Source organism: Megalopta genalis, chromosome 5 (assembly GCF_051020955.1).
Source record: "Megalopta genalis isolate 19385.01 chromosome 5, iyMegGena1_principal, whole genome shotgun sequence".
Lineage (NCBI taxonomy): Eukaryota > Metazoa > Arthropoda > Insecta > Hymenoptera > Halictidae > Megalopta > Megalopta genalis.
The window spans coordinates 5,842,172-5,857,664 of NC_135017.1; the positions used below are offsets into that span (position 1 = coordinate 5,842,172).

At 31.6% G+C, this 15,493-nt stretch overlaps 7 protein-coding genes across 10 annotated transcripts; 4 read left to right on the forward strand and 3 right to left on the reverse strand.

Annotated features, from left to right (window-relative positions):
- Positions 1-148: 148 nt before the first annotated feature.
- On the reverse strand, positions 149-2,430 carry LOC117222659 (membrane protein BRI3). Its single transcript, XM_033474473.2, has 4 exons — positions 2,274-2,430; positions 1,894-2,149; positions 1,348-1,538; positions 149-1,124 (listed from the first exon to the last, which is right to left on the reverse strand). Exons 2-4 carry the CDS (start codon positions 1,949-1,951, stop codon positions 993-995), a joined length of 381 nt encoding a protein of 126 aa, XP_033330364.1. The 5' UTR covers positions 1,952-2,149; positions 2,274-2,430; the 3' UTR covers positions 149-992.
- A 271-nt stretch (positions 2,431-2,701) lies between these two features.
- Positions 2,702-6,888, reverse strand: beta3GalTII (beta-1,3-galactosyltransferase 6). Of its 3 annotated transcripts, XM_033474467.2 has the most exons (5): positions 6,320-6,888; positions 5,899-6,229; positions 5,426-5,815; positions 4,200-4,515; positions 2,702-3,287 (listed from the first exon to the last, which is right to left on the reverse strand). In XM_033474467.2, the coding sequence occupies exons 1-3, from the start codon at positions 6,624-6,626 to the stop codon at positions 5,530-5,532; spliced, it is 924 nt and encodes a 307-aa protein (XP_033330358.1). In that variant the 5' UTR covers positions 6,627-6,888; the 3' UTR covers positions 2,702-3,287; positions 4,200-4,515; positions 5,426-5,529. The 3 variants fall into 3 exon arrangements, with proteins under 3 accessions (XP_033330358.1, XP_033330357.1, XP_076377840.1); XM_033474466.2 differs by having other exon boundaries at positions 5,899-6,888; XM_076521725.1 differs by lacking the exon at positions 2,702-3,287 and adding an exon at positions 3,453-4,110 and having other exon boundaries at positions 5,899-6,888.
- On the forward strand, positions 3,113-5,225 carry Ing5 (inhibitor of growth protein 5). Its single transcript, XM_033474468.2, has 4 exons — positions 3,113-3,251; positions 3,679-4,131; positions 4,204-4,382; positions 4,467-5,225. The coding sequence occupies exons 1-4, from the start codon at positions 3,215-3,217 to the stop codon at positions 4,566-4,568; spliced, it is 771 nt and encodes a 256-aa protein (XP_033330359.1). The 5' UTR covers positions 3,113-3,214; the 3' UTR covers positions 4,569-5,225.
- A 414-nt stretch (positions 6,889-7,302) lies between the features above and the next one.
- On the reverse strand, positions 7,303-9,103 carry Trmt6 (tRNA methyltransferase 6 non-catalytic subunit). The gene has a single exon (XM_033474439.2). It carries the CDS (start codon positions 8,934-8,936, stop codon positions 7,461-7,463), a length of 1,476 nt encoding a protein of 491 aa, XP_033330330.2. The 5' UTR covers positions 8,937-9,103; the 3' UTR covers positions 7,303-7,460.
- A 365-nt stretch (positions 9,104-9,468) lies between these two features.
- eIF2Bgamma (eukaryotic translation initiation factor 2B subunit gamma) lies at positions 9,469-11,376 on the forward strand. Of its 2 annotated transcripts, none has more exons than XM_076521724.1 (5): positions 9,469-9,608; positions 9,739-10,428; positions 10,504-10,816; positions 10,879-11,108; positions 11,177-11,376. In XM_076521724.1, the coding sequence occupies exons 2-5, from the start codon at positions 9,752-9,754 to the stop codon at positions 11,331-11,333; spliced, it is 1,377 nt and encodes a 458-aa protein (XP_076377839.1). In that variant the 5' UTR covers positions 9,469-9,608; positions 9,739-9,751; the 3' UTR covers positions 11,334-11,376. The 2 variants fall into 2 exon arrangements, with proteins under 2 accessions (XP_076377839.1, XP_033330331.2); XM_033474440.2 differs by having other exon boundaries at positions 9,484-9,619.
- Positions 11,377-11,511: 135 nt separating this feature from the next.
- RpL37-1 (ribosomal protein L37-1) lies at positions 11,512-12,691 on the forward strand. The gene is made up of 4 exons (XM_033474443.2): positions 11,512-11,649; positions 11,979-12,114; positions 12,414-12,498; positions 12,573-12,691. Exons 1-4 carry the CDS (start codon positions 11,647-11,649, stop codon positions 12,622-12,624), a joined length of 276 nt encoding a protein of 91 aa, XP_033330334.1. The 5' UTR covers positions 11,512-11,646; the 3' UTR covers positions 12,625-12,691.
- A 121-nt stretch (positions 12,692-12,812) lies between these two features.
- Positions 12,813-14,859, forward strand: LOC117222641 (mpv17-like protein 2). Its single transcript, XM_033474442.2, has 4 exons — positions 12,813-13,264; positions 13,347-13,786; positions 13,901-14,026; positions 14,083-14,859. The coding sequence occupies exons 1-4, from the start codon at positions 13,240-13,242 to the stop codon at positions 14,098-14,100; spliced, it is 609 nt and encodes a 202-aa protein (XP_033330333.1). The 5' UTR covers positions 12,813-13,239; the 3' UTR covers positions 14,101-14,859.
- The last annotated feature ends 634 nt before the right edge of the window (positions 14,860-15,493 follow it).

Below are 15,493 nucleotides of genomic sequence, written 5' to 3' on the forward strand. Positions count from 1 at the left end.
AATTAATTTTCTTAACTATAAAGTCTCTGCATTAACATACTTAGTATTCAGTGTAAAATTAAATCAATTTTCGAAAATTCACACATTGAAAAATTTAAATTGATAGATTCAAATGGATATTTTACTAAAAGAAGACAAACACCACACATATCAAAGTATGAAATCTATATTTTTCATGCGCATACCATGTACAGGTAGCAATAAATTCCACAGATGTTACAGTAGCAGAGCGATTCCCTGTTTCTTAGTACTGTTCTTTGTATAATAATATACATCATAATGTGAGCAATTAATATGTATTATCATTAAGATTTTGCATTCATACATTCACATCATTATAAACACATCGGCTTTCCGCTGATTACATTTTCGCATAAGGGAAACAATAAATTGATGGTTTCCCTTGAGATTCAAACATTTTATATAAACTCTAAAAAATCAAGTTATGCACCAAAAATCGTTGCTACACAGTATTAAGTTTTACAGGGAGATAAAAGTGTCAATCTCAATCGTATTAACATGTATTTTAACAAAAGTTATAAACTGGTTGTATGGAAGTTCTAACGAACTCTGTGTCAGACATCTTTGCATCTTTTTACATTCGCTGTGCATTGAATGCGCACGTTACTGGCTCTAATGTTACAAATAAATTTACAATTTTACATTCTTATAAAATACATTAAAATAACGCCCTAAAAATATAACATAACGCTTCTTTGAATTCATTGTTATTATTAAAATGTATTGCAGAAAAGTATATCAAGATTAATCATATATTTTTTTATACAACTATAAAAAGTATAATTTTCATTGGAATTAAAATGAATCTAACTTGCATAAACATCAGGTGAGCTGTATGGCTTACCGTGAAGTGTGTATCAGACTATTTATATAGCTGCATAAAATTGATAAAAAATTATTTTTCAATGTGTACTTATCAATATACCTAGCTTTAAACCTTACAACTATTATATTATTTTGATCATAACAAATTAATTGAAGTAGGCACCACAATTGGAACAACGTCGTGTTTTTAACATTAAACAGCAAATTATCCCAATAGGGAAAAGACAAATTGCACACAGTAATCCAAGACATGAATAATCATCTTCCATTACACCCACCTACATTTGAAAAGTATAACATTAAAAACTTTATAAAACATCACAAAACAACTTATAGCTTAAACCAAGTAAAATAAATCTGACAAGAAAAGGCTATATACAGCAAGAGCTTGCAATTATTAGTGTTAGATTCTATTTTATATAATTTTATGTATACAAAATTCTGTGCTACATTCAAATTCTAGACAAAAAAAAATATATATATATATACTAACATACTTACTCTACAGGCAGGACATCCACCGACTACAACAATATCAGGTTCAAGGAGTGTAGTTGTTGATTGTGTAGAACCATAAGATAGTACAAAGTTATGATTATTAGGTGTACTTGCACTCGGATAATATCCTGGAGGTGGAGGTGCTGAAGTATATGACCCATCTTGCGAAGGTGCATGTTGATATGAAGGAAGTACTATACAATGTTAAACTTATATAACAATAGTTAAAAATACTTAAAATAAGAAGTAAATTTCAGAAAAAAAGTGGAAGTAAAAACAAATTTCTATGAATATTTTCAAGAAAAGATAATTCAAATAAAGAAACAGAAAGGCTATTTTAGTATTAAATATTGATAAATTTAATTTGCAATCCCTCGTAAAAGCGAAATACGACATTCCTAACGCTTTTCGAACAAAACACTTGTTCCTAAAAAGTCCAGATTAGAAATTATTAGAAAAATACGTGACATCGCGCGATAATTCTAATTTTTATTTTTAAGCGAGACTGAGACTTAAATATTCTAAATCTGAATATTTATTTACGCTTACCTTCATCAGAAGTATTTTTGGTGAAAGATGGAGGTATGTCAATTACCGTAGTCATCATTCGACGATGAAATCGATCGTTTTATCAGTACAAACGTCCGATTGATCGACTAATTACATCATTAGCATTGGTAACTCGGTGGCTAAAATTTTTTTGACAGCTAATACCGCGGATAATATCACGTGAAGCACTCTCAAAACAAATAACACATCCTTCTCTTTGTTTAGGAGCGTTCACCGAATCCCGCAAGATTAATACCTTCAACAATTTAATAATACTACATTACGAATTCTGGTTGAAAAATATAACATATTTTTATGTTTTAAAATACTTCCATATACGATAAAAAATGCAAAAAAGATGTTTTACAAGTAGTACATACCTCGTTAATAATTACGCTTTAAATTTACACCCTTCAATTAAAGTATCCGGTAAGTACTACTTATGTATTTATTGATTGGAAAATAACTTTACATTGGTCAGTTCATCGTAAAGTCATCCATGCATTTGTGTAACGCAGATTATACTTACAGAGGCGAAACTACAACAGTTTTTGGCAACCGATTTTTTGAATATGTATTCAAGTGCGCATGCGTGTACAACTTTGTACAGTTTCATGAAGCGACAACGCTGTCAGTAAATAGTTCATCAAAGTTGCTCAATTTGGAGACGCGGACATAAAAATTGCTAATAGGACTTTCGGTTTAGGTCTAATTTATTATTCAATTCTTGTACAAATACATTCTCTATGATGGAAAGAAATAAAATGTGTGTGAAAAAGAAAATCTAGTTAGAAAACTACATTGCGCAAAATTTGAAATGAACTTTATTTTATGAGAGCAAGGCCATTTTGTCTAAAGTGCAATACAGTATAAATTTACAAAATTGTTTGCGTATACATATTAGGTATATTTAATTAGAATTAGAATTTAAATTGCTCATTTTAAGCGATTTCTGTATCCAGATGTTTAATAAATGTGATTAAAATATTACAAACTATATTTGAGTATTCGAAAAATTTCAATACATATTTAACTGTTTCGAATGGGAGTTTTTAGTAAAGTTTTATTCAATGTATCAAATTGTCGTTTCCCGCCGGAAACGTGATACACTGATACAGAGGGCGTACATAGTTGGCAACCGTGAGCGTGATCTCTATCGCTTTCTACCATCTACAACCATCGATCGCTCATTGCGAAGTGGTTCCATCATTTTTTTTTACCGATATCGGCTGAGATAAATTTCGCAGAATACGAAATCACTCTGAAACGCTTACATGAAGTGTGCAATTTTCCTTCATTTCGCGATTAAGTGAAGGAAATCATGACGACGGCACTGTATTTGGAGCATTATTTAGACAGTAAGTATACAATCCTTCTTTTTGTCCTCGTCGAAACTGTGAAAAAACAATCGTACTTGTTGTATGTTCAGTCGAGTACAATACCACATAAATATTTAATATTATATATTATGAACCTTTTAATTCTATCAGCGAGATTTAACAATTTACCCTATGTTAACTGTAGAAGCGAGATGACATAAAACGAAACGTAGATGAAAATAAACAGTGAAAGTTTTTTATTGAAAAAGAATTCGGTACATGTAGGGTAGATATTGCCTAAGTTCCACAAACTAACAACTTATTAGTATACAATTTTGTTAATGCAAATAATACATCTAGTCCAACAAGAATTCATTTCTGTTCTGATGTAAGCATTTGAAAATTACAAAGAATGTTTCATGTATACATTTTGGTCCAGTTTATAATATTCTTTTGTATCATATAGGTTTGGAGCATTTACCCATTGAATTACAAAGGAACTTTACATTGATGCGAGATCTAGACACCAGGGCACAGGGTTTAATGAAAGATATAGACAAATTAGCAGATGATTATTTAAAAAACATTAAGAAAGAATCTCCTGAGAAAAGAAAGGAACAATTTACACATATACAAAATTTATTCAATAAGGCAAAAGAGTATGGAGATGACAAAGTTCAATTAGCAATACAAACATATGAATTAGTAGATAAACACATTAGAAGACTAGATTCAGATTTGGCAAGGTTCGAAGCTGAGATACAGGACAAAGCTTTAATCAGTAGTAGAGCACAAGAAGAGAACAATGCTAGTAAAAAGGGTAGAAAAAAGTTGAAAGAGAAGGAGAAACGAAAGAAAGGTGCTGCAGGTGCCAGTAGCGAAGACGAGTTAAAAACAGCTAGGAAGAAACAGAAGAAAGGTTAGTTTGATTGCCTTTATATTTTCTAACAATTTGTCAATAAAAAATTATAATACTCTTTTCAATACCTAGGTGGATCTGTAGCTTCTGCATCATCTGCTGGTGCTGTAGGGAGTGGAGCACAAGTGGATTCTGGCGCACTTGGGCACCCAGCAGATGTCTTGGATATGCCAGTTGATCCGAATGAACCAACATATTGTTTGTGTCATCAGGTCTCTTATGGAGAAATGATTGGTTGTGATAATCCTGATGTAAGTCTCTATATTTTAGTATGTTTCCATTATCTATTTATTATTCTCATACAAGCATAATATTATTGTCTTTTCTTTACACAGTGTCCCATAGAATGGTTCCACTTTGCTTGTGTTGGCTTAACTACGAAACCTAAAGGAAAATGGTACTGCCCTAAATGCACGCAAGATAGAAAAAAGAAATAGGTCTTAAGGATCGCGTACAATTGTTGGTTGTATTTTAAAGAAAAAGACTCGTACATTATTTCTAAAATTAGCATATATAAACACTTTTCATGGTTTAACATGAAATGAAATTGAATTGTATAAAAAAAGGTAAAAAATTTGGAAAAAAAAATGAAACAAGAGGGGAAACAAAAAGAAAGTGCTAATAGCTGAATTTATATTGAATCCAACGTTGCTACAAAAGAGTATATCTTTTTTTAGGAACAGACGGATATTGAATATATTTGTCATGTATTGCCGGCAATGTTAGATATAATGAAATTACAGCAAAATGTTAGCTAATCACAGAAATGAAGAATTTGAGAATCGGCCATGATTATTATTCTCCCTTCCTATGTTTCTCTTTTTAGATGTACAAAGTAGTAATTTATTATAAAGAATTAAAATTCAAACAAGAGCTTTACAACTTTCTATATCATTTTTTCGTTGGCCGCTTTTTGAACATCTGTGATTCGCTTCTCAAAGTTCTGTCTTTAAACTAAGTATTGACACGTAATTATAGTATTAAAATTAAAATTATTACTGTTTTTATATTTTATAAATGTAAATGACACTGTATAGAGAGTAAGATTTTTGTTGAAATAAAATATACAATATAAATAAACTTTTTATATATAATTACGAAAAATATATTTAATTCGACGAAAGAGATATCTAAATACTAATTGTTTATAAATTTATGCACTATATTTACAAATACCATTAAATGCTATGGTAGGATATGTATAGCATTAATAGAAAATTCTATTAAGTCTCCAAGATAAATTAGTTTCTTAGTGAAGAATAAATATTATAATCAGCTTTATGGATATACTTACCAAATAAATTATTCCAACTATTGCACTATAAGAATAAATCTGTGCAATTGCTTTAAAAAATAATGACTAGAATATTGACTGCGTAAAGAGTAATCATTCATTCATTATGGAATGCCTGATTGTAGATTGCAACACTGACTAGGTGGAACAGTCCAGTTGTACTGGTAGCTCATTCGATTTCTGGTTTCTTTCACACACAATTCTCCAGATGCTTGGTGATATTCATGCATATTTTTCATATTTGTAATTGTTTGTTTATGTGTAACTATATACTGGTTAGAACAACCACGTGATCTATACTCTGTATCAAAACGCACATCGTGCTTTCTTTCAATATTTGCCAGTGGAGCTAGCCAGAGACCAATGGACACATCTTCTGCTTTATGTAACCTGAAAATTAATTAATTGGATATACATATGTATATCATGTATATCATCATATCGATTAACAGAAGGATTAATATTTAACTTACTTGAGAATGTCCATGTTCAATGCAATAAACTTGACTAAATTATAGGATAAAACATATCCACCTCCAAGTGCATAAGGAAGATAATAATCGCACAATATCCAATCAGTTTCCTTCCAAGGTCCACTTCTCTTAACAGAAGCTTTTCCATTGAAGAAGCCCCAATACAGTTCCTTTTTAGTTCCTTTATTATCCCATTTATCCAATTCTTTCAGAACTTTGTGTACCAGTACAAACGAATCATCGTCACATTTCATTAAATAATTGAAGTCATATTGCTCATAAATTTCTTTTAGAGCATATAAGACCTTTTTCGTTAACGTTCCATAAGAGTCTATCAATTTTGGTAGTAAAAGCAAATCATTAAACCTATGTTTCTCTGACAGCAAAGTTTCCCTTTGCTCTGGTAATATGTTGACAGTACCTATCACAAATAGATGCCTTACAGTAGCATATTTTTGTGCCAACCATGTTTTCCTAATAGTAGCCCTCCATTCCAAATTATCAGGGCTGGAGAGTATAAGTATTACAAGTCTGTATTTTGACTTATTTTTCATCTCCTGTGTATCGGATGAACATTTTGTAGAAGGCAAGAAACGAATGCACAGGAAGATAAACAGCAATATCATCAACAACGTTGGAATGTTCAGTTTCAAGTAAAACCTTTTTCTAATCATTGTGGAAAAATTCTTCGATGATGATCTTGATGGTAGAAGCGTCATTAAATCCATTCTGCGAATATGTTATTGACAGTTTGCATATCTTAACCTTCCCTAATATTATCTCCGTACATTCACGATCTGACGTATAAACATTCTCTCAATAGATTTTCCTTTTAAACATGTAACGTATTTTATTGCTTTAACATTTTTCTTGAAAAAATATATATTTGCTCACGTTAAAAAGTTTAATTTAATCTACGACGATCAGCTGATCAAACTCAACGAAATTTACAAATTATCCCCTCCACGATTATGTTCCATTTTACCCCTACCACACAAACAAAATTTAAATTCAAACTCTCGAATGAAGTTTTATTTAATTTAATATGAAACATATTAACATTTTTTCATTAGTAGTGTAACGAATGTTTAACAAATTTCTTAAGGAAAGTCAATACGATATTAACGGTTATTTGAAAAATTGTAATGAAATGATTGATCGACCACCGTTAGTAAAAATGTTAATACTAATTAATGGAATTTTCATAAAATGCAGTTCAAGGCATATATTTTTTATCCTAATTAGTAAATAGGTTTGAAAAATAAACAATTTGTCATGAAGCTAAGGCTCTGGCTTTTACCACCATGAGAAATTTCTTCTTTAATGAATCGAATTTATTTTCTGTAAAACATTAATGATAACAGAATATGATAACAGGAAAGGTTATATTAAACAAATAGTATGTTCAATAATATTCTTTTATTTCTTGCTTGCGTTCTTGAACTTAAATTATATTAAATATAAAATACTTGTATAAAAGACATTGCTTTACATTTTTATCATACAGAATTCATTACAAAATCTAGTGTCCTATTTCATATTATAAATTGCAATACAAACTGCTATTCAACGAAATATCCTGTTAATAAAAAACCACCTGAATCACTAGTTAGGATGTCAGGGTGTGTTCTGTCTGGCAATACTTGATAGGAACGTAGAAAATTTGAGACTAGTCTTAGATTAATAACATTTTGTTGTTGTTTTAACATCATGTACGTCTCTTGCAGAGGTTCCCGATATATGTGATAAATGACAAAAGGTCTGGATGCTCCCAGAAAAGGCAAAAGAGCAGTTACAATATTTAAAGGATGCTCTCTAGCTACAATAGCTAATCCTCGTGCTTTCGAATTCTTCACGAGATCTACAGCTTGTTGGGTTTCCGTGAACCATCTTGGTTTCTTTGTAGGAACAATATCAATAGATTTACATGTATTGAATTTATCTAATTTTCGTTTTGTTCCTATAGAACAGCTATCTGAATTTTGTTCTTTAAGGACTTCAGAGCTTTCACTAGTTTCATTTGTGTTACTAGTACTACTTTCTTTGTCATCAATTTCTCCATCCTGTTGGATATCATTGCTTGTATGATTTTCTATTGGTGTACAATTAACTACATTATCTTTTTCAGAAAGTTTAAGTTCAGTTTCTTTAGTCTTATTGATTGAGTTATTCCATGCCTTTTTCGATGCCAGAATGTTACTTAAAACAGCTTCTTCACCTTGGTAATATAGTCTTAAAAAGCTATAAATATTGACATTCATTAATCTGTCTAATTGTTCTTTAGGAAAGTTCATGGCATGTATTAATAAAGCTTTGGGTATATTTCCAGGGTGCAAGTTAATTAAATGTCCTTTTGTATTAGCACCAATTCTATCTAACAATGCAGCTGCTGGTAAGCCATGACAGCCACTGTCATATAATATAAATAATCCATCTGACTGCACGTCGCTATGTGACAATATTTGTGCCAATGTGTCCATCCGTAAGCTCCCAATCTTAATATGATCTAGTTTGAAGTACACATCATGCAAAGCACTTATGCTAGGTTTGCATATAGTCAAATATCTAAGATACTTTTGTTCTTTCTTTTTTAGATATTTCTCCTGTGAATATTCTGTCTTATCTGAGAAAGATTTGTTATTTTCAATTAAACTACCTACTATTTCCTTACCACTTTTACCAGCTTCTTGAAGCTGAGTGATCTCATCCTTAGATAATTTCTGAGAAGTGCCATCATCGTTGATTAAACGATTATCATGACCACTGGGTAAGGTACTCAATAAATCGTCCCATGATTCAGTTTCTGGGCCTTCTTTTAAGGAAAACGTTCTTTTACCAATTTTTGATGGAATCATCTCAAAAGTGGTCCAAAATCTTTTGCCAATAATTTCACCCATATTTATCAGGTCTCTTCCCAACATTAACTGTCCATTGGCTGTCACTTTGTAAATCTTCTTAAAATTTAATTTCTTTACTATTACATACTTTCCTACGATAATTACATCTTCCTCCGATTCGCTCATGTTTGTTAATCTCATGGGCTTTCTGTACACGTTTTTATTGAACTATACATAACATAACCTAGTTGTTCAACATAACCTAACATACAAATTATACTAGCAAATCAACACACCATCGATACCAGTCGTGTGTATAGTACGTGTACAGAAAAGATGAGTTCAGTGATGCAAAGATGACACACGAAAAATTGTTCACTGTGACGTAAAGATGATCATTTAATTCACTATCATTCATCGTACTGTGGGAACTTAATTTTGAACATTTTTTATAACAATGGTGCATGCGTGATGTTTCAAAAACTACAAAGAAAATAAAAGTAGTGGTGGGAACGTAACTTTCCACCAGTACTTCATTACTCTTAATCTGGATATTAGCTAAATATAATATTTCATATTTGTTTAATTGAATTTGCTTACTAAAAATTAAACATTTTCGCATATTCATTAATATCGAAAATTACACGTTAGCATAGCTTATACATACATCGAGTTCACTGAACGTCATGTAGATGATTCGTCTTCAGGCAAACTATCTGAAGCCGTACCTATACATAATCATCTGTTATTGTATATGATCGAGACGTATCCATAACCATCTGTCATAAAAGGTTATGTTATTATCTATACGAGAGTTTGTTCAGTGTCAAAAGTTAATTCAATATTTTGTTTGTTTTCCGCAACTATATATTTGTAAGTAACAAGTAAGTATACTTACTGTATACTTACTATGTATTAAAAAAAATTTTATCTCATTTCATAAAAATTTCATAACTGGCTTTAAAGAAGTTTGAATTTGTCTTATCTTTGTTTTTTGTTACAGTAATTAAGAAGAAATGTATCTTTACAAAGAGTTTCAAGCAGTCGTGCTTGCTGGTGGAGGAGGATCTCGTATGACTGAACTTACTCATGAACAGTACAAATGTTTATTGCCAATAGGAAATATACCAATGCTCTGGTATCCTCTCCAATTATTAGAACATGCTGGTTTTAAAGAGGCCATTGTTGTTGTATCTGAGAACATGGGAAACAATGTATCGTTTGCTTTGAACAAATTAAACCTCAAGATTAAAGTAGACATTGTTGCGGTTGAAAATGCAGAAGATCTTGGAACTGCAGATTCCATTAGGCACATACATGACAAAATTCACACTGATTTCTTAGTGATTTCCTGTGATTTAATCAGTAATGTTGACATATGCGAGATTTTAAATCTGTATAGAAAACATAATGCCAGCATTGCTGCACTCATGCTTCCTATACCCAAACTACCAGACGACTTTGTAACTCCAGGTCCAAAAAATAAACAAAAACCAGAGACTGATTTGATAGGTATTGATAATGAAACAGGACGTTTAGTGTTTTTGGCTTCAGCTTCTGACTTTGAGGAAACCATTAACATTTCTCAAATGCTTCTTAAAAAACATATAAGTTTCACTATTCACTCAAAATTGCTGGACGCTCATCTATATGTGATGAGTAAATGGGTTTTAGATTTTTTGGTGCACAATAAGTAAGTAAAATAGTATGGAAATGTTTTAAGAGTTTCATGTAGAATATACATAATAATTTATTTCTTTTTTAACAGGAGTTTCAGTACTTTAAAGGGTGAACTTCTTCCATATATTGTTAGAAAACAATTGACTAAGCCTCCTAAAAAACATATAGATGATAAAAATACATTAATAGTACCGGTTAATTCAAAGAAAGATATCTATGATTTTGCTGATGAGGAACCTCTAGACGAATTAATCAGGAAAATGTCAGCATATAACGATCACAGTACTGATTTAAAAAATGTGTATCATGGGGATGTGCTAAGATGTTATGCTCATATTGTTAACGGGAAATTCGGGATTAGAGCAAACACTATTCAGATGTACCATTTTGCCAATACCAAGGTAAAAGTATGAAAAACAATCCCTTCTCAATTAATTCTTTATTATCAGAATATATATTTCAGATATCAGAATGGTGGAATAATAATGATATGGAAAAATCTAATATTCCAAGTATCTCGGCTACGGCTACTATAAAAAGTACACAAATGCAAGATTGTCACGTCGATGACAATGCTATTATACATGAAAAAACTTCCCTTAAACAATGTTACATTGGACCAAATGTAGTTATTGAATCAAAGACTAGAATATCACAGAGTGTTGTAATGGAAAATGTTACTATTAAACAAAGGTAGTTTTAATAGTAAATTAAATTAAATACACGAAATGATATTCTATTTTTTAATTTATAAATTGCAGGTGCGTGATACATAATTGCATACTATGCAATGGTTGCATTATCGAAGAAGGTACAGAATTAAAGGATTGCGTGGTTGGTTCTCAACACATTGTAGCAAGTGGAAGTCAACATTCTCGTGAAGTTCTTACTGACGCTGATAAACTTATAGAATTTTAATTATTTATTTTCAGTATACACAATAAAGAATTTGTAAAAATAATTATTTCATTTTGCAAATATTGAAATTATTTTCCTTTATTTGAGCTACTCTTACATCTGAATTATTGATTTTATAATCCAGCTTATATATTGTAATAAGTAGAATTACATTAACAATTACACATGTATGCATTTGATAAATTACATAAATGTGTAATTTATCTTTTTTAATTGAGAACCACTGTGTGGTTCATACATACTTGTTTGGTCTGGGAACATACGGTTTTGGAACGCACTCTGTCATCTCTTTTGAAGTGTTCCTTCGTGCAAGATGGTGAGCGAAAATTTGAACAACTAATATCTATTTATTACAAAGCCATCTTAGATTCTTGTTACATAAAAACGATAAAGAAAATTTCGATAACTCTCATAAAAATAATATGTAGCTATAGTTCTAGCAGAAAAATTCAAAATAAGTAGTTAATAAATGTTGTATGGTGGAAGAGGTTATGCGAGAAATGTTTACGATTTGACACGCGGTTTTAAATTGACAATGCAGAATAAATATATTCGATTGATTTTCGAGTGTTTAATGGTTTATTGTTTGCCTCAAAGACGACATGGATTAAACTTAAAATTAATGTGAAATCATCATGTTTACAGACGAAGGGTACATCAAGTTTTGGTAAGCGGCGAAATAAGACACACACGTTGTGCAGACGTTGTGGTCGGAGCTCGTACCACATCCAAAAGTCACAATGTGCACAGTGTGGATATCCTCAGAAAAAAATGCGATCGTGTAAGTTCATTATCATTACATCTATTTACCAAGTTACAAAAATCACAAGGGATAATGTATAAATACAGTCTAACCTCAATAAGTTACTACATAATCTCTTTTATATGGCATGCTATATATGCCTTCCCATAATACATGAAGTTTTTGTCATATGTACACAAGGTTCTATTATTTGATATCAATCATAAAAAGCTTATAAAGTTCTTGTCATCATATACACTAAAAGTTTTATTACTTAGTCTCAATCATAAACACTTAATGAAATTACAGTACTGTAACATTCTTATATTTTTATTTAGATAACTGGTCAGTGAAAGCTAAAAGGAGGAAGACCACTGGTACTGGTCGTATGCGGTACTTGAAGATTGTTCGCCGTAAATTCAAGTAAGTTTATAATAATATATTTATCAACTATGGCTTAAGTACACTTGTAAATAATATATAAATTTTTCTTTTAGGAATGGATTTAGGGAAGGTTTACCAAAACCAAAAGCTGTTGCAACTAAATAATTCTGACTTATGTCACTGTGTTGTATATCTATAAAATTTTGACTACCAATAAACAACAGAAAATTCATTTCTTGTGTCAACACTTATTTCTCATAAGGCAATCCTATTTTAGCAGTAGCAGCTATATCTGCCTTAAGTACACATATATATATATGTACAGTAAAGCATGAGTTCACTGATCGCTGCATAATATTTTTACCAGGTAAACTGAAAGAGATAATGCGAATGTAGAGTGGGGCTGACAAACTGCGCAAACGCGGCAGGACGTTCGACAGCTCGCGTCCCTATAATTGCCGCGATTTTATGAATTTTTTGCAGTAACTCGCTGGTTTATAGTACACCATGATAGCTTGCATCCGCGTTTATCTGCATTAGTCTTTATTCTGCAGCTAGTAGTAGCGGTATGATCCTGGGCCGTTTTTACCCAAGATTTCGCCTTCATAAACATCAGAAAATTAAGAACAGTCGTATGATTATATAGCAGTGACGGAAGCGGGTCAAATTTAGACAATTTGTGTTGAAATAAAACGGGAAAACTTGCCAAATTGAAGGTCAAGGTATTCAAAAGTTGAAATAGGAGTTTTCAAGTAGACTGATGCTAGATTTGTTGCTCCAATGAACGCTTGGAGAAAATTATTTGGTAAATAGTTTTCAAATTTCAACAATTCCATAGCTATTTGTTTAAAGTATGAATAGGTAATTTCTGTGTATTTAATTATTAGATAAGTACCTGCTGGTCACGAATACAGTGAGCTGTGGTCTGATGATGGCTGCAGCAGACCTGATTCAACAACGCAGTGAACACTGGAAGAAAAAAAACAAGAATCCATCAGAGGAAACTCGTACAATGATCGTCTCTTTGGATGATCAACATCAAGAGTCCAATAACTCCGAGGTTTATGTGCACGACTTCGTTAGAACGAAGAACATGACGACTGTGGGTTTAATTCAAGGTCCCTTTCATCACTGGTTCTACCTAGTTCTGGATAAAGTAATACCTGGTAGAACTGCACTATCAGTCGTTAAAAAAACCTGTCTGGACCAATCAATTGCTAGTCCCACCTGTTTAGGTATATTCTTTGTGGGCCTTGGTGTGTTGGAGAGCAGGAAACTCGAAGAGATATATGATGAGTTGAAAGTGAAGTTATATGACACATGGAAAGTACGTATTATGCAAAAAAGTATAACTAGAAAGCTTTCAATCAACTCTGAACGTAATTAGATATATGTATGTTACTACACATAGATCAAATTAAGGAAAGTCATTTCTTTCCAGGTGGATTGTTGTTTCTGGCCTCCGACACAGTGCGTCAACTTCTTTTTTATTCCCTTTCGATACCGAGTTCTGTATACGAATTTTATGACGATGATTTATGATGTATTTCTTTCGTACATGAAATATGTAAGTATTTATTTTACTGATTATATATTTTATATTAATGACCATTCCTTTTACAGGATCACCAGTACCAATAGCCCGAAATCTCAAGACTAGTCCACATCATTTTCAATTAATAATAGCTGATAATACGTATATCACACGTAGTCTCTAAGGTCTTGCTAATCTGTGAAAATTGTAACATCCATTTCATGAATTAATTTATAATTCGTCAGATACACATAGATAACTAGACTTCGATAAAGCTTAACATCTTGCATCAAATATTAATTGTAAGTTGTTACTTGCACAGGATTACCAATTTTGTAGCTGATCCTTTTTTCTATAAAAATGAATTATTTATTCTTTTCCAACTTTTGAACAGATTTTAAAATTCGCGGATTGTTTTAAATCTCGGACGTAGCGCCGGAAGTAGTTAAAAATCCCGGACGTCTGGTAAACCTGAGCATACAAAAGATATATATATATATATATATATGTACATTTGGTTATTTCATCATTGTTTTTGTGTCATTATACAATTTCGTTATCGTGTTTCGAAATCTTCGTTATCCGACATAGTTCGACATGACTAAACGATAAGGTTGTGCGCTTGATTGCATTGTGTGAGATAAGCGCGAAGGCTATACATACTCTCATTGACAAGTGGAAGAAAGATGTAATTGTCGTAGAAAAAGCGAATTTGTAGATAAGTTATTGTTTGATCGTAGCGATACAGATTTAAAAGGTTGTGAAAAAATGCAGTAAATGTATGACCAGATCTGACATTAAATCATACATTGTAAATCAATTTTGAATATGTAATTTTAACAAATAAAATGATTCGATGAACAAAATGTATACTCATTACCTAGAAACCTGGAATACCCTTTATTAACTTCCATTGTAAGACCTGAAAAAGCGTGAACTTTCAAATTAAAATAACAATGTATGAAGCTTGTTTGTGTTATCAAAAAATGCATTTGTTTTGACGCTATGAGAATGTCGTGTATTATAGTTGGCGTCGAAGTTTCGAAATTCATCAGACTGATCCTTATCAATATGGGTTTATCAAGACGCCAGTATGCAACCTCGTGTCTGATGCATTCTGATGGAATTTTTAATCGTCTTTTTTATCACACGTGACAACCATCCATCGAATGGAAATTGTTTATTAGGATGATAGCTTTTGTTTGGCATTTGGCGACGACGGGATTACGGCCTCTTCTAAGCCTTCAGTCGCCAGTAAGCAAATATGGATTGTTGAGTGTAAATACAAATAATAAATTGCTCGAAACAATAAACATGATAGCCGCATCCATTTCTAAATCGAATCTTCTAGAAAAGAGTAAACTATTCGTGTCTACATGTCATACGTTTAGATTTGGATGTATCGAAAATATCATAAAATGCGATTAAAGTCTAAATAATTGATGACAACAGTGGATCAATTTATTATTAAACTCGTTATCGTGTATGCATCTAATTTTA

What these genes read in the sequence shown, in the direction of transcription:
- RpL37-1 (XM_033474443.2), top strand. An exon ending in TCAGAAAAAAATGCGATCGT is followed by an intron (nt 12,115 to 12,413) that starts GTAAGTTCATTA and finishes ATTTTTATTTAG; the next exon opens with ATAACTGGTCAGTGAAAGCT. An exon ending in ATTGTTCGCCGTAAATTCAA is followed by an intron (nt 12,499 to 12,572) that starts GTAAGTTTATAA and finishes TTTTTCTTTTAG; the next exon opens with GAATGGATTTAGGGAAGGTT.
- eIF2Bgamma (XM_076521724.1), top strand. Translation starts at nt 9,752, where the DNA reads ATGTATCTTTACAAAGAGTTTCAAGCAGTCGTGCTTGCTGGTGGAGGA. An exon ending in GATTTTTTGGTGCACAATAA is followed by an intron (nt 10,429 to 10,503) that starts GTAAGTAAAATA and finishes CTTTTTTAACAG; the next exon opens with GAGTTTCAGTACTTTAAAGG. An exon ending in ACCATTTTGCCAATACCAAG is followed by an intron (nt 10,817 to 10,878) that starts GTAAAAGTATGA and finishes TATATATTTCAG; the next exon opens with ATATCAGAATGGTGGAATAA.
- LOC117222659 (XM_033474473.2), bottom strand. Translation starts at nt 1,951, where the DNA reads ATGATGACTACGGTAATTGACATACCTCCATCTTTCACCAAAAATACT. An exon ending in CAAAAATACTTCTGATGAAG is followed by an intron (nt 1,539 to 1,893) that starts GTAAGCGTAAAT and finishes AACATTGTATAG; the next exon opens with TACTTCCTTCATATCAACAT. An exon ending in GTGGATGTCCTGCCTGTAGA is followed by an intron (nt 1,125 to 1,347) that starts GTAAGTATGTTA and finishes TTTCAAATGTAG; the next exon opens with GTGGGTGTAATGGAAGATGA.
- Ing5 (XM_033474468.2), top strand. Translation starts at nt 3,215, where the DNA reads ATGACGACGGCACTGTATTTGGAGCATTATTTAGACA. An exon ending in TAGGAAGAAACAGAAGAAAG is followed by an intron (nt 4,132 to 4,203) that starts GTTAGTTTGATT and finishes TTCAATACCTAG; the next exon opens with GTGGATCTGTAGCTTCTGCA. An exon ending in TTGGTTGTGATAATCCTGAT is followed by an intron (nt 4,383 to 4,466) that starts GTAAGTCTCTAT and finishes TTCTTTACACAG; the next exon opens with TGTCCCATAGAATGGTTCCA.
- beta3GalTII (XM_033474466.2), bottom strand. Translation starts at nt 6,626, where the DNA reads ATGGATTTAATGACGCTTCTACCATCAAGATCATCATCGAAGAATTTT. An exon ending in TTGAACATGGACATTCTCAA is followed by an intron (nt 5,816 to 5,898) that starts GTAAGTTAAATA and finishes ATTAATTTTCAG; the next exon opens with GTTACATAAAGCAGAAGATG.
- Trmt6 (XM_033474439.2), bottom strand. Translation starts at nt 8,936, where the DNA reads ATGAGATTAACAAACATGAGCGAATCGGAGGAAGATGTAATTATCGTA.
- LOC117222641 (XM_033474442.2), top strand. Translation starts at nt 13,240, where the DNA reads ATGAACGCTTGGAGAAAATTATTTG. An exon ending in CGCTTGGAGAAAATTATTTG is followed by an intron (nt 13,265 to 13,346) that starts GTAAATAGTTTT and finishes TTTAATTATTAG; the next exon opens with ATAAGTACCTGCTGGTCACG. An exon ending in AGTTATATGACACATGGAAA is followed by an intron (nt 13,787 to 13,900) that starts GTACGTATTATG and finishes ATTTCTTTCCAG; the next exon opens with GTGGATTGTTGTTTCTGGCC.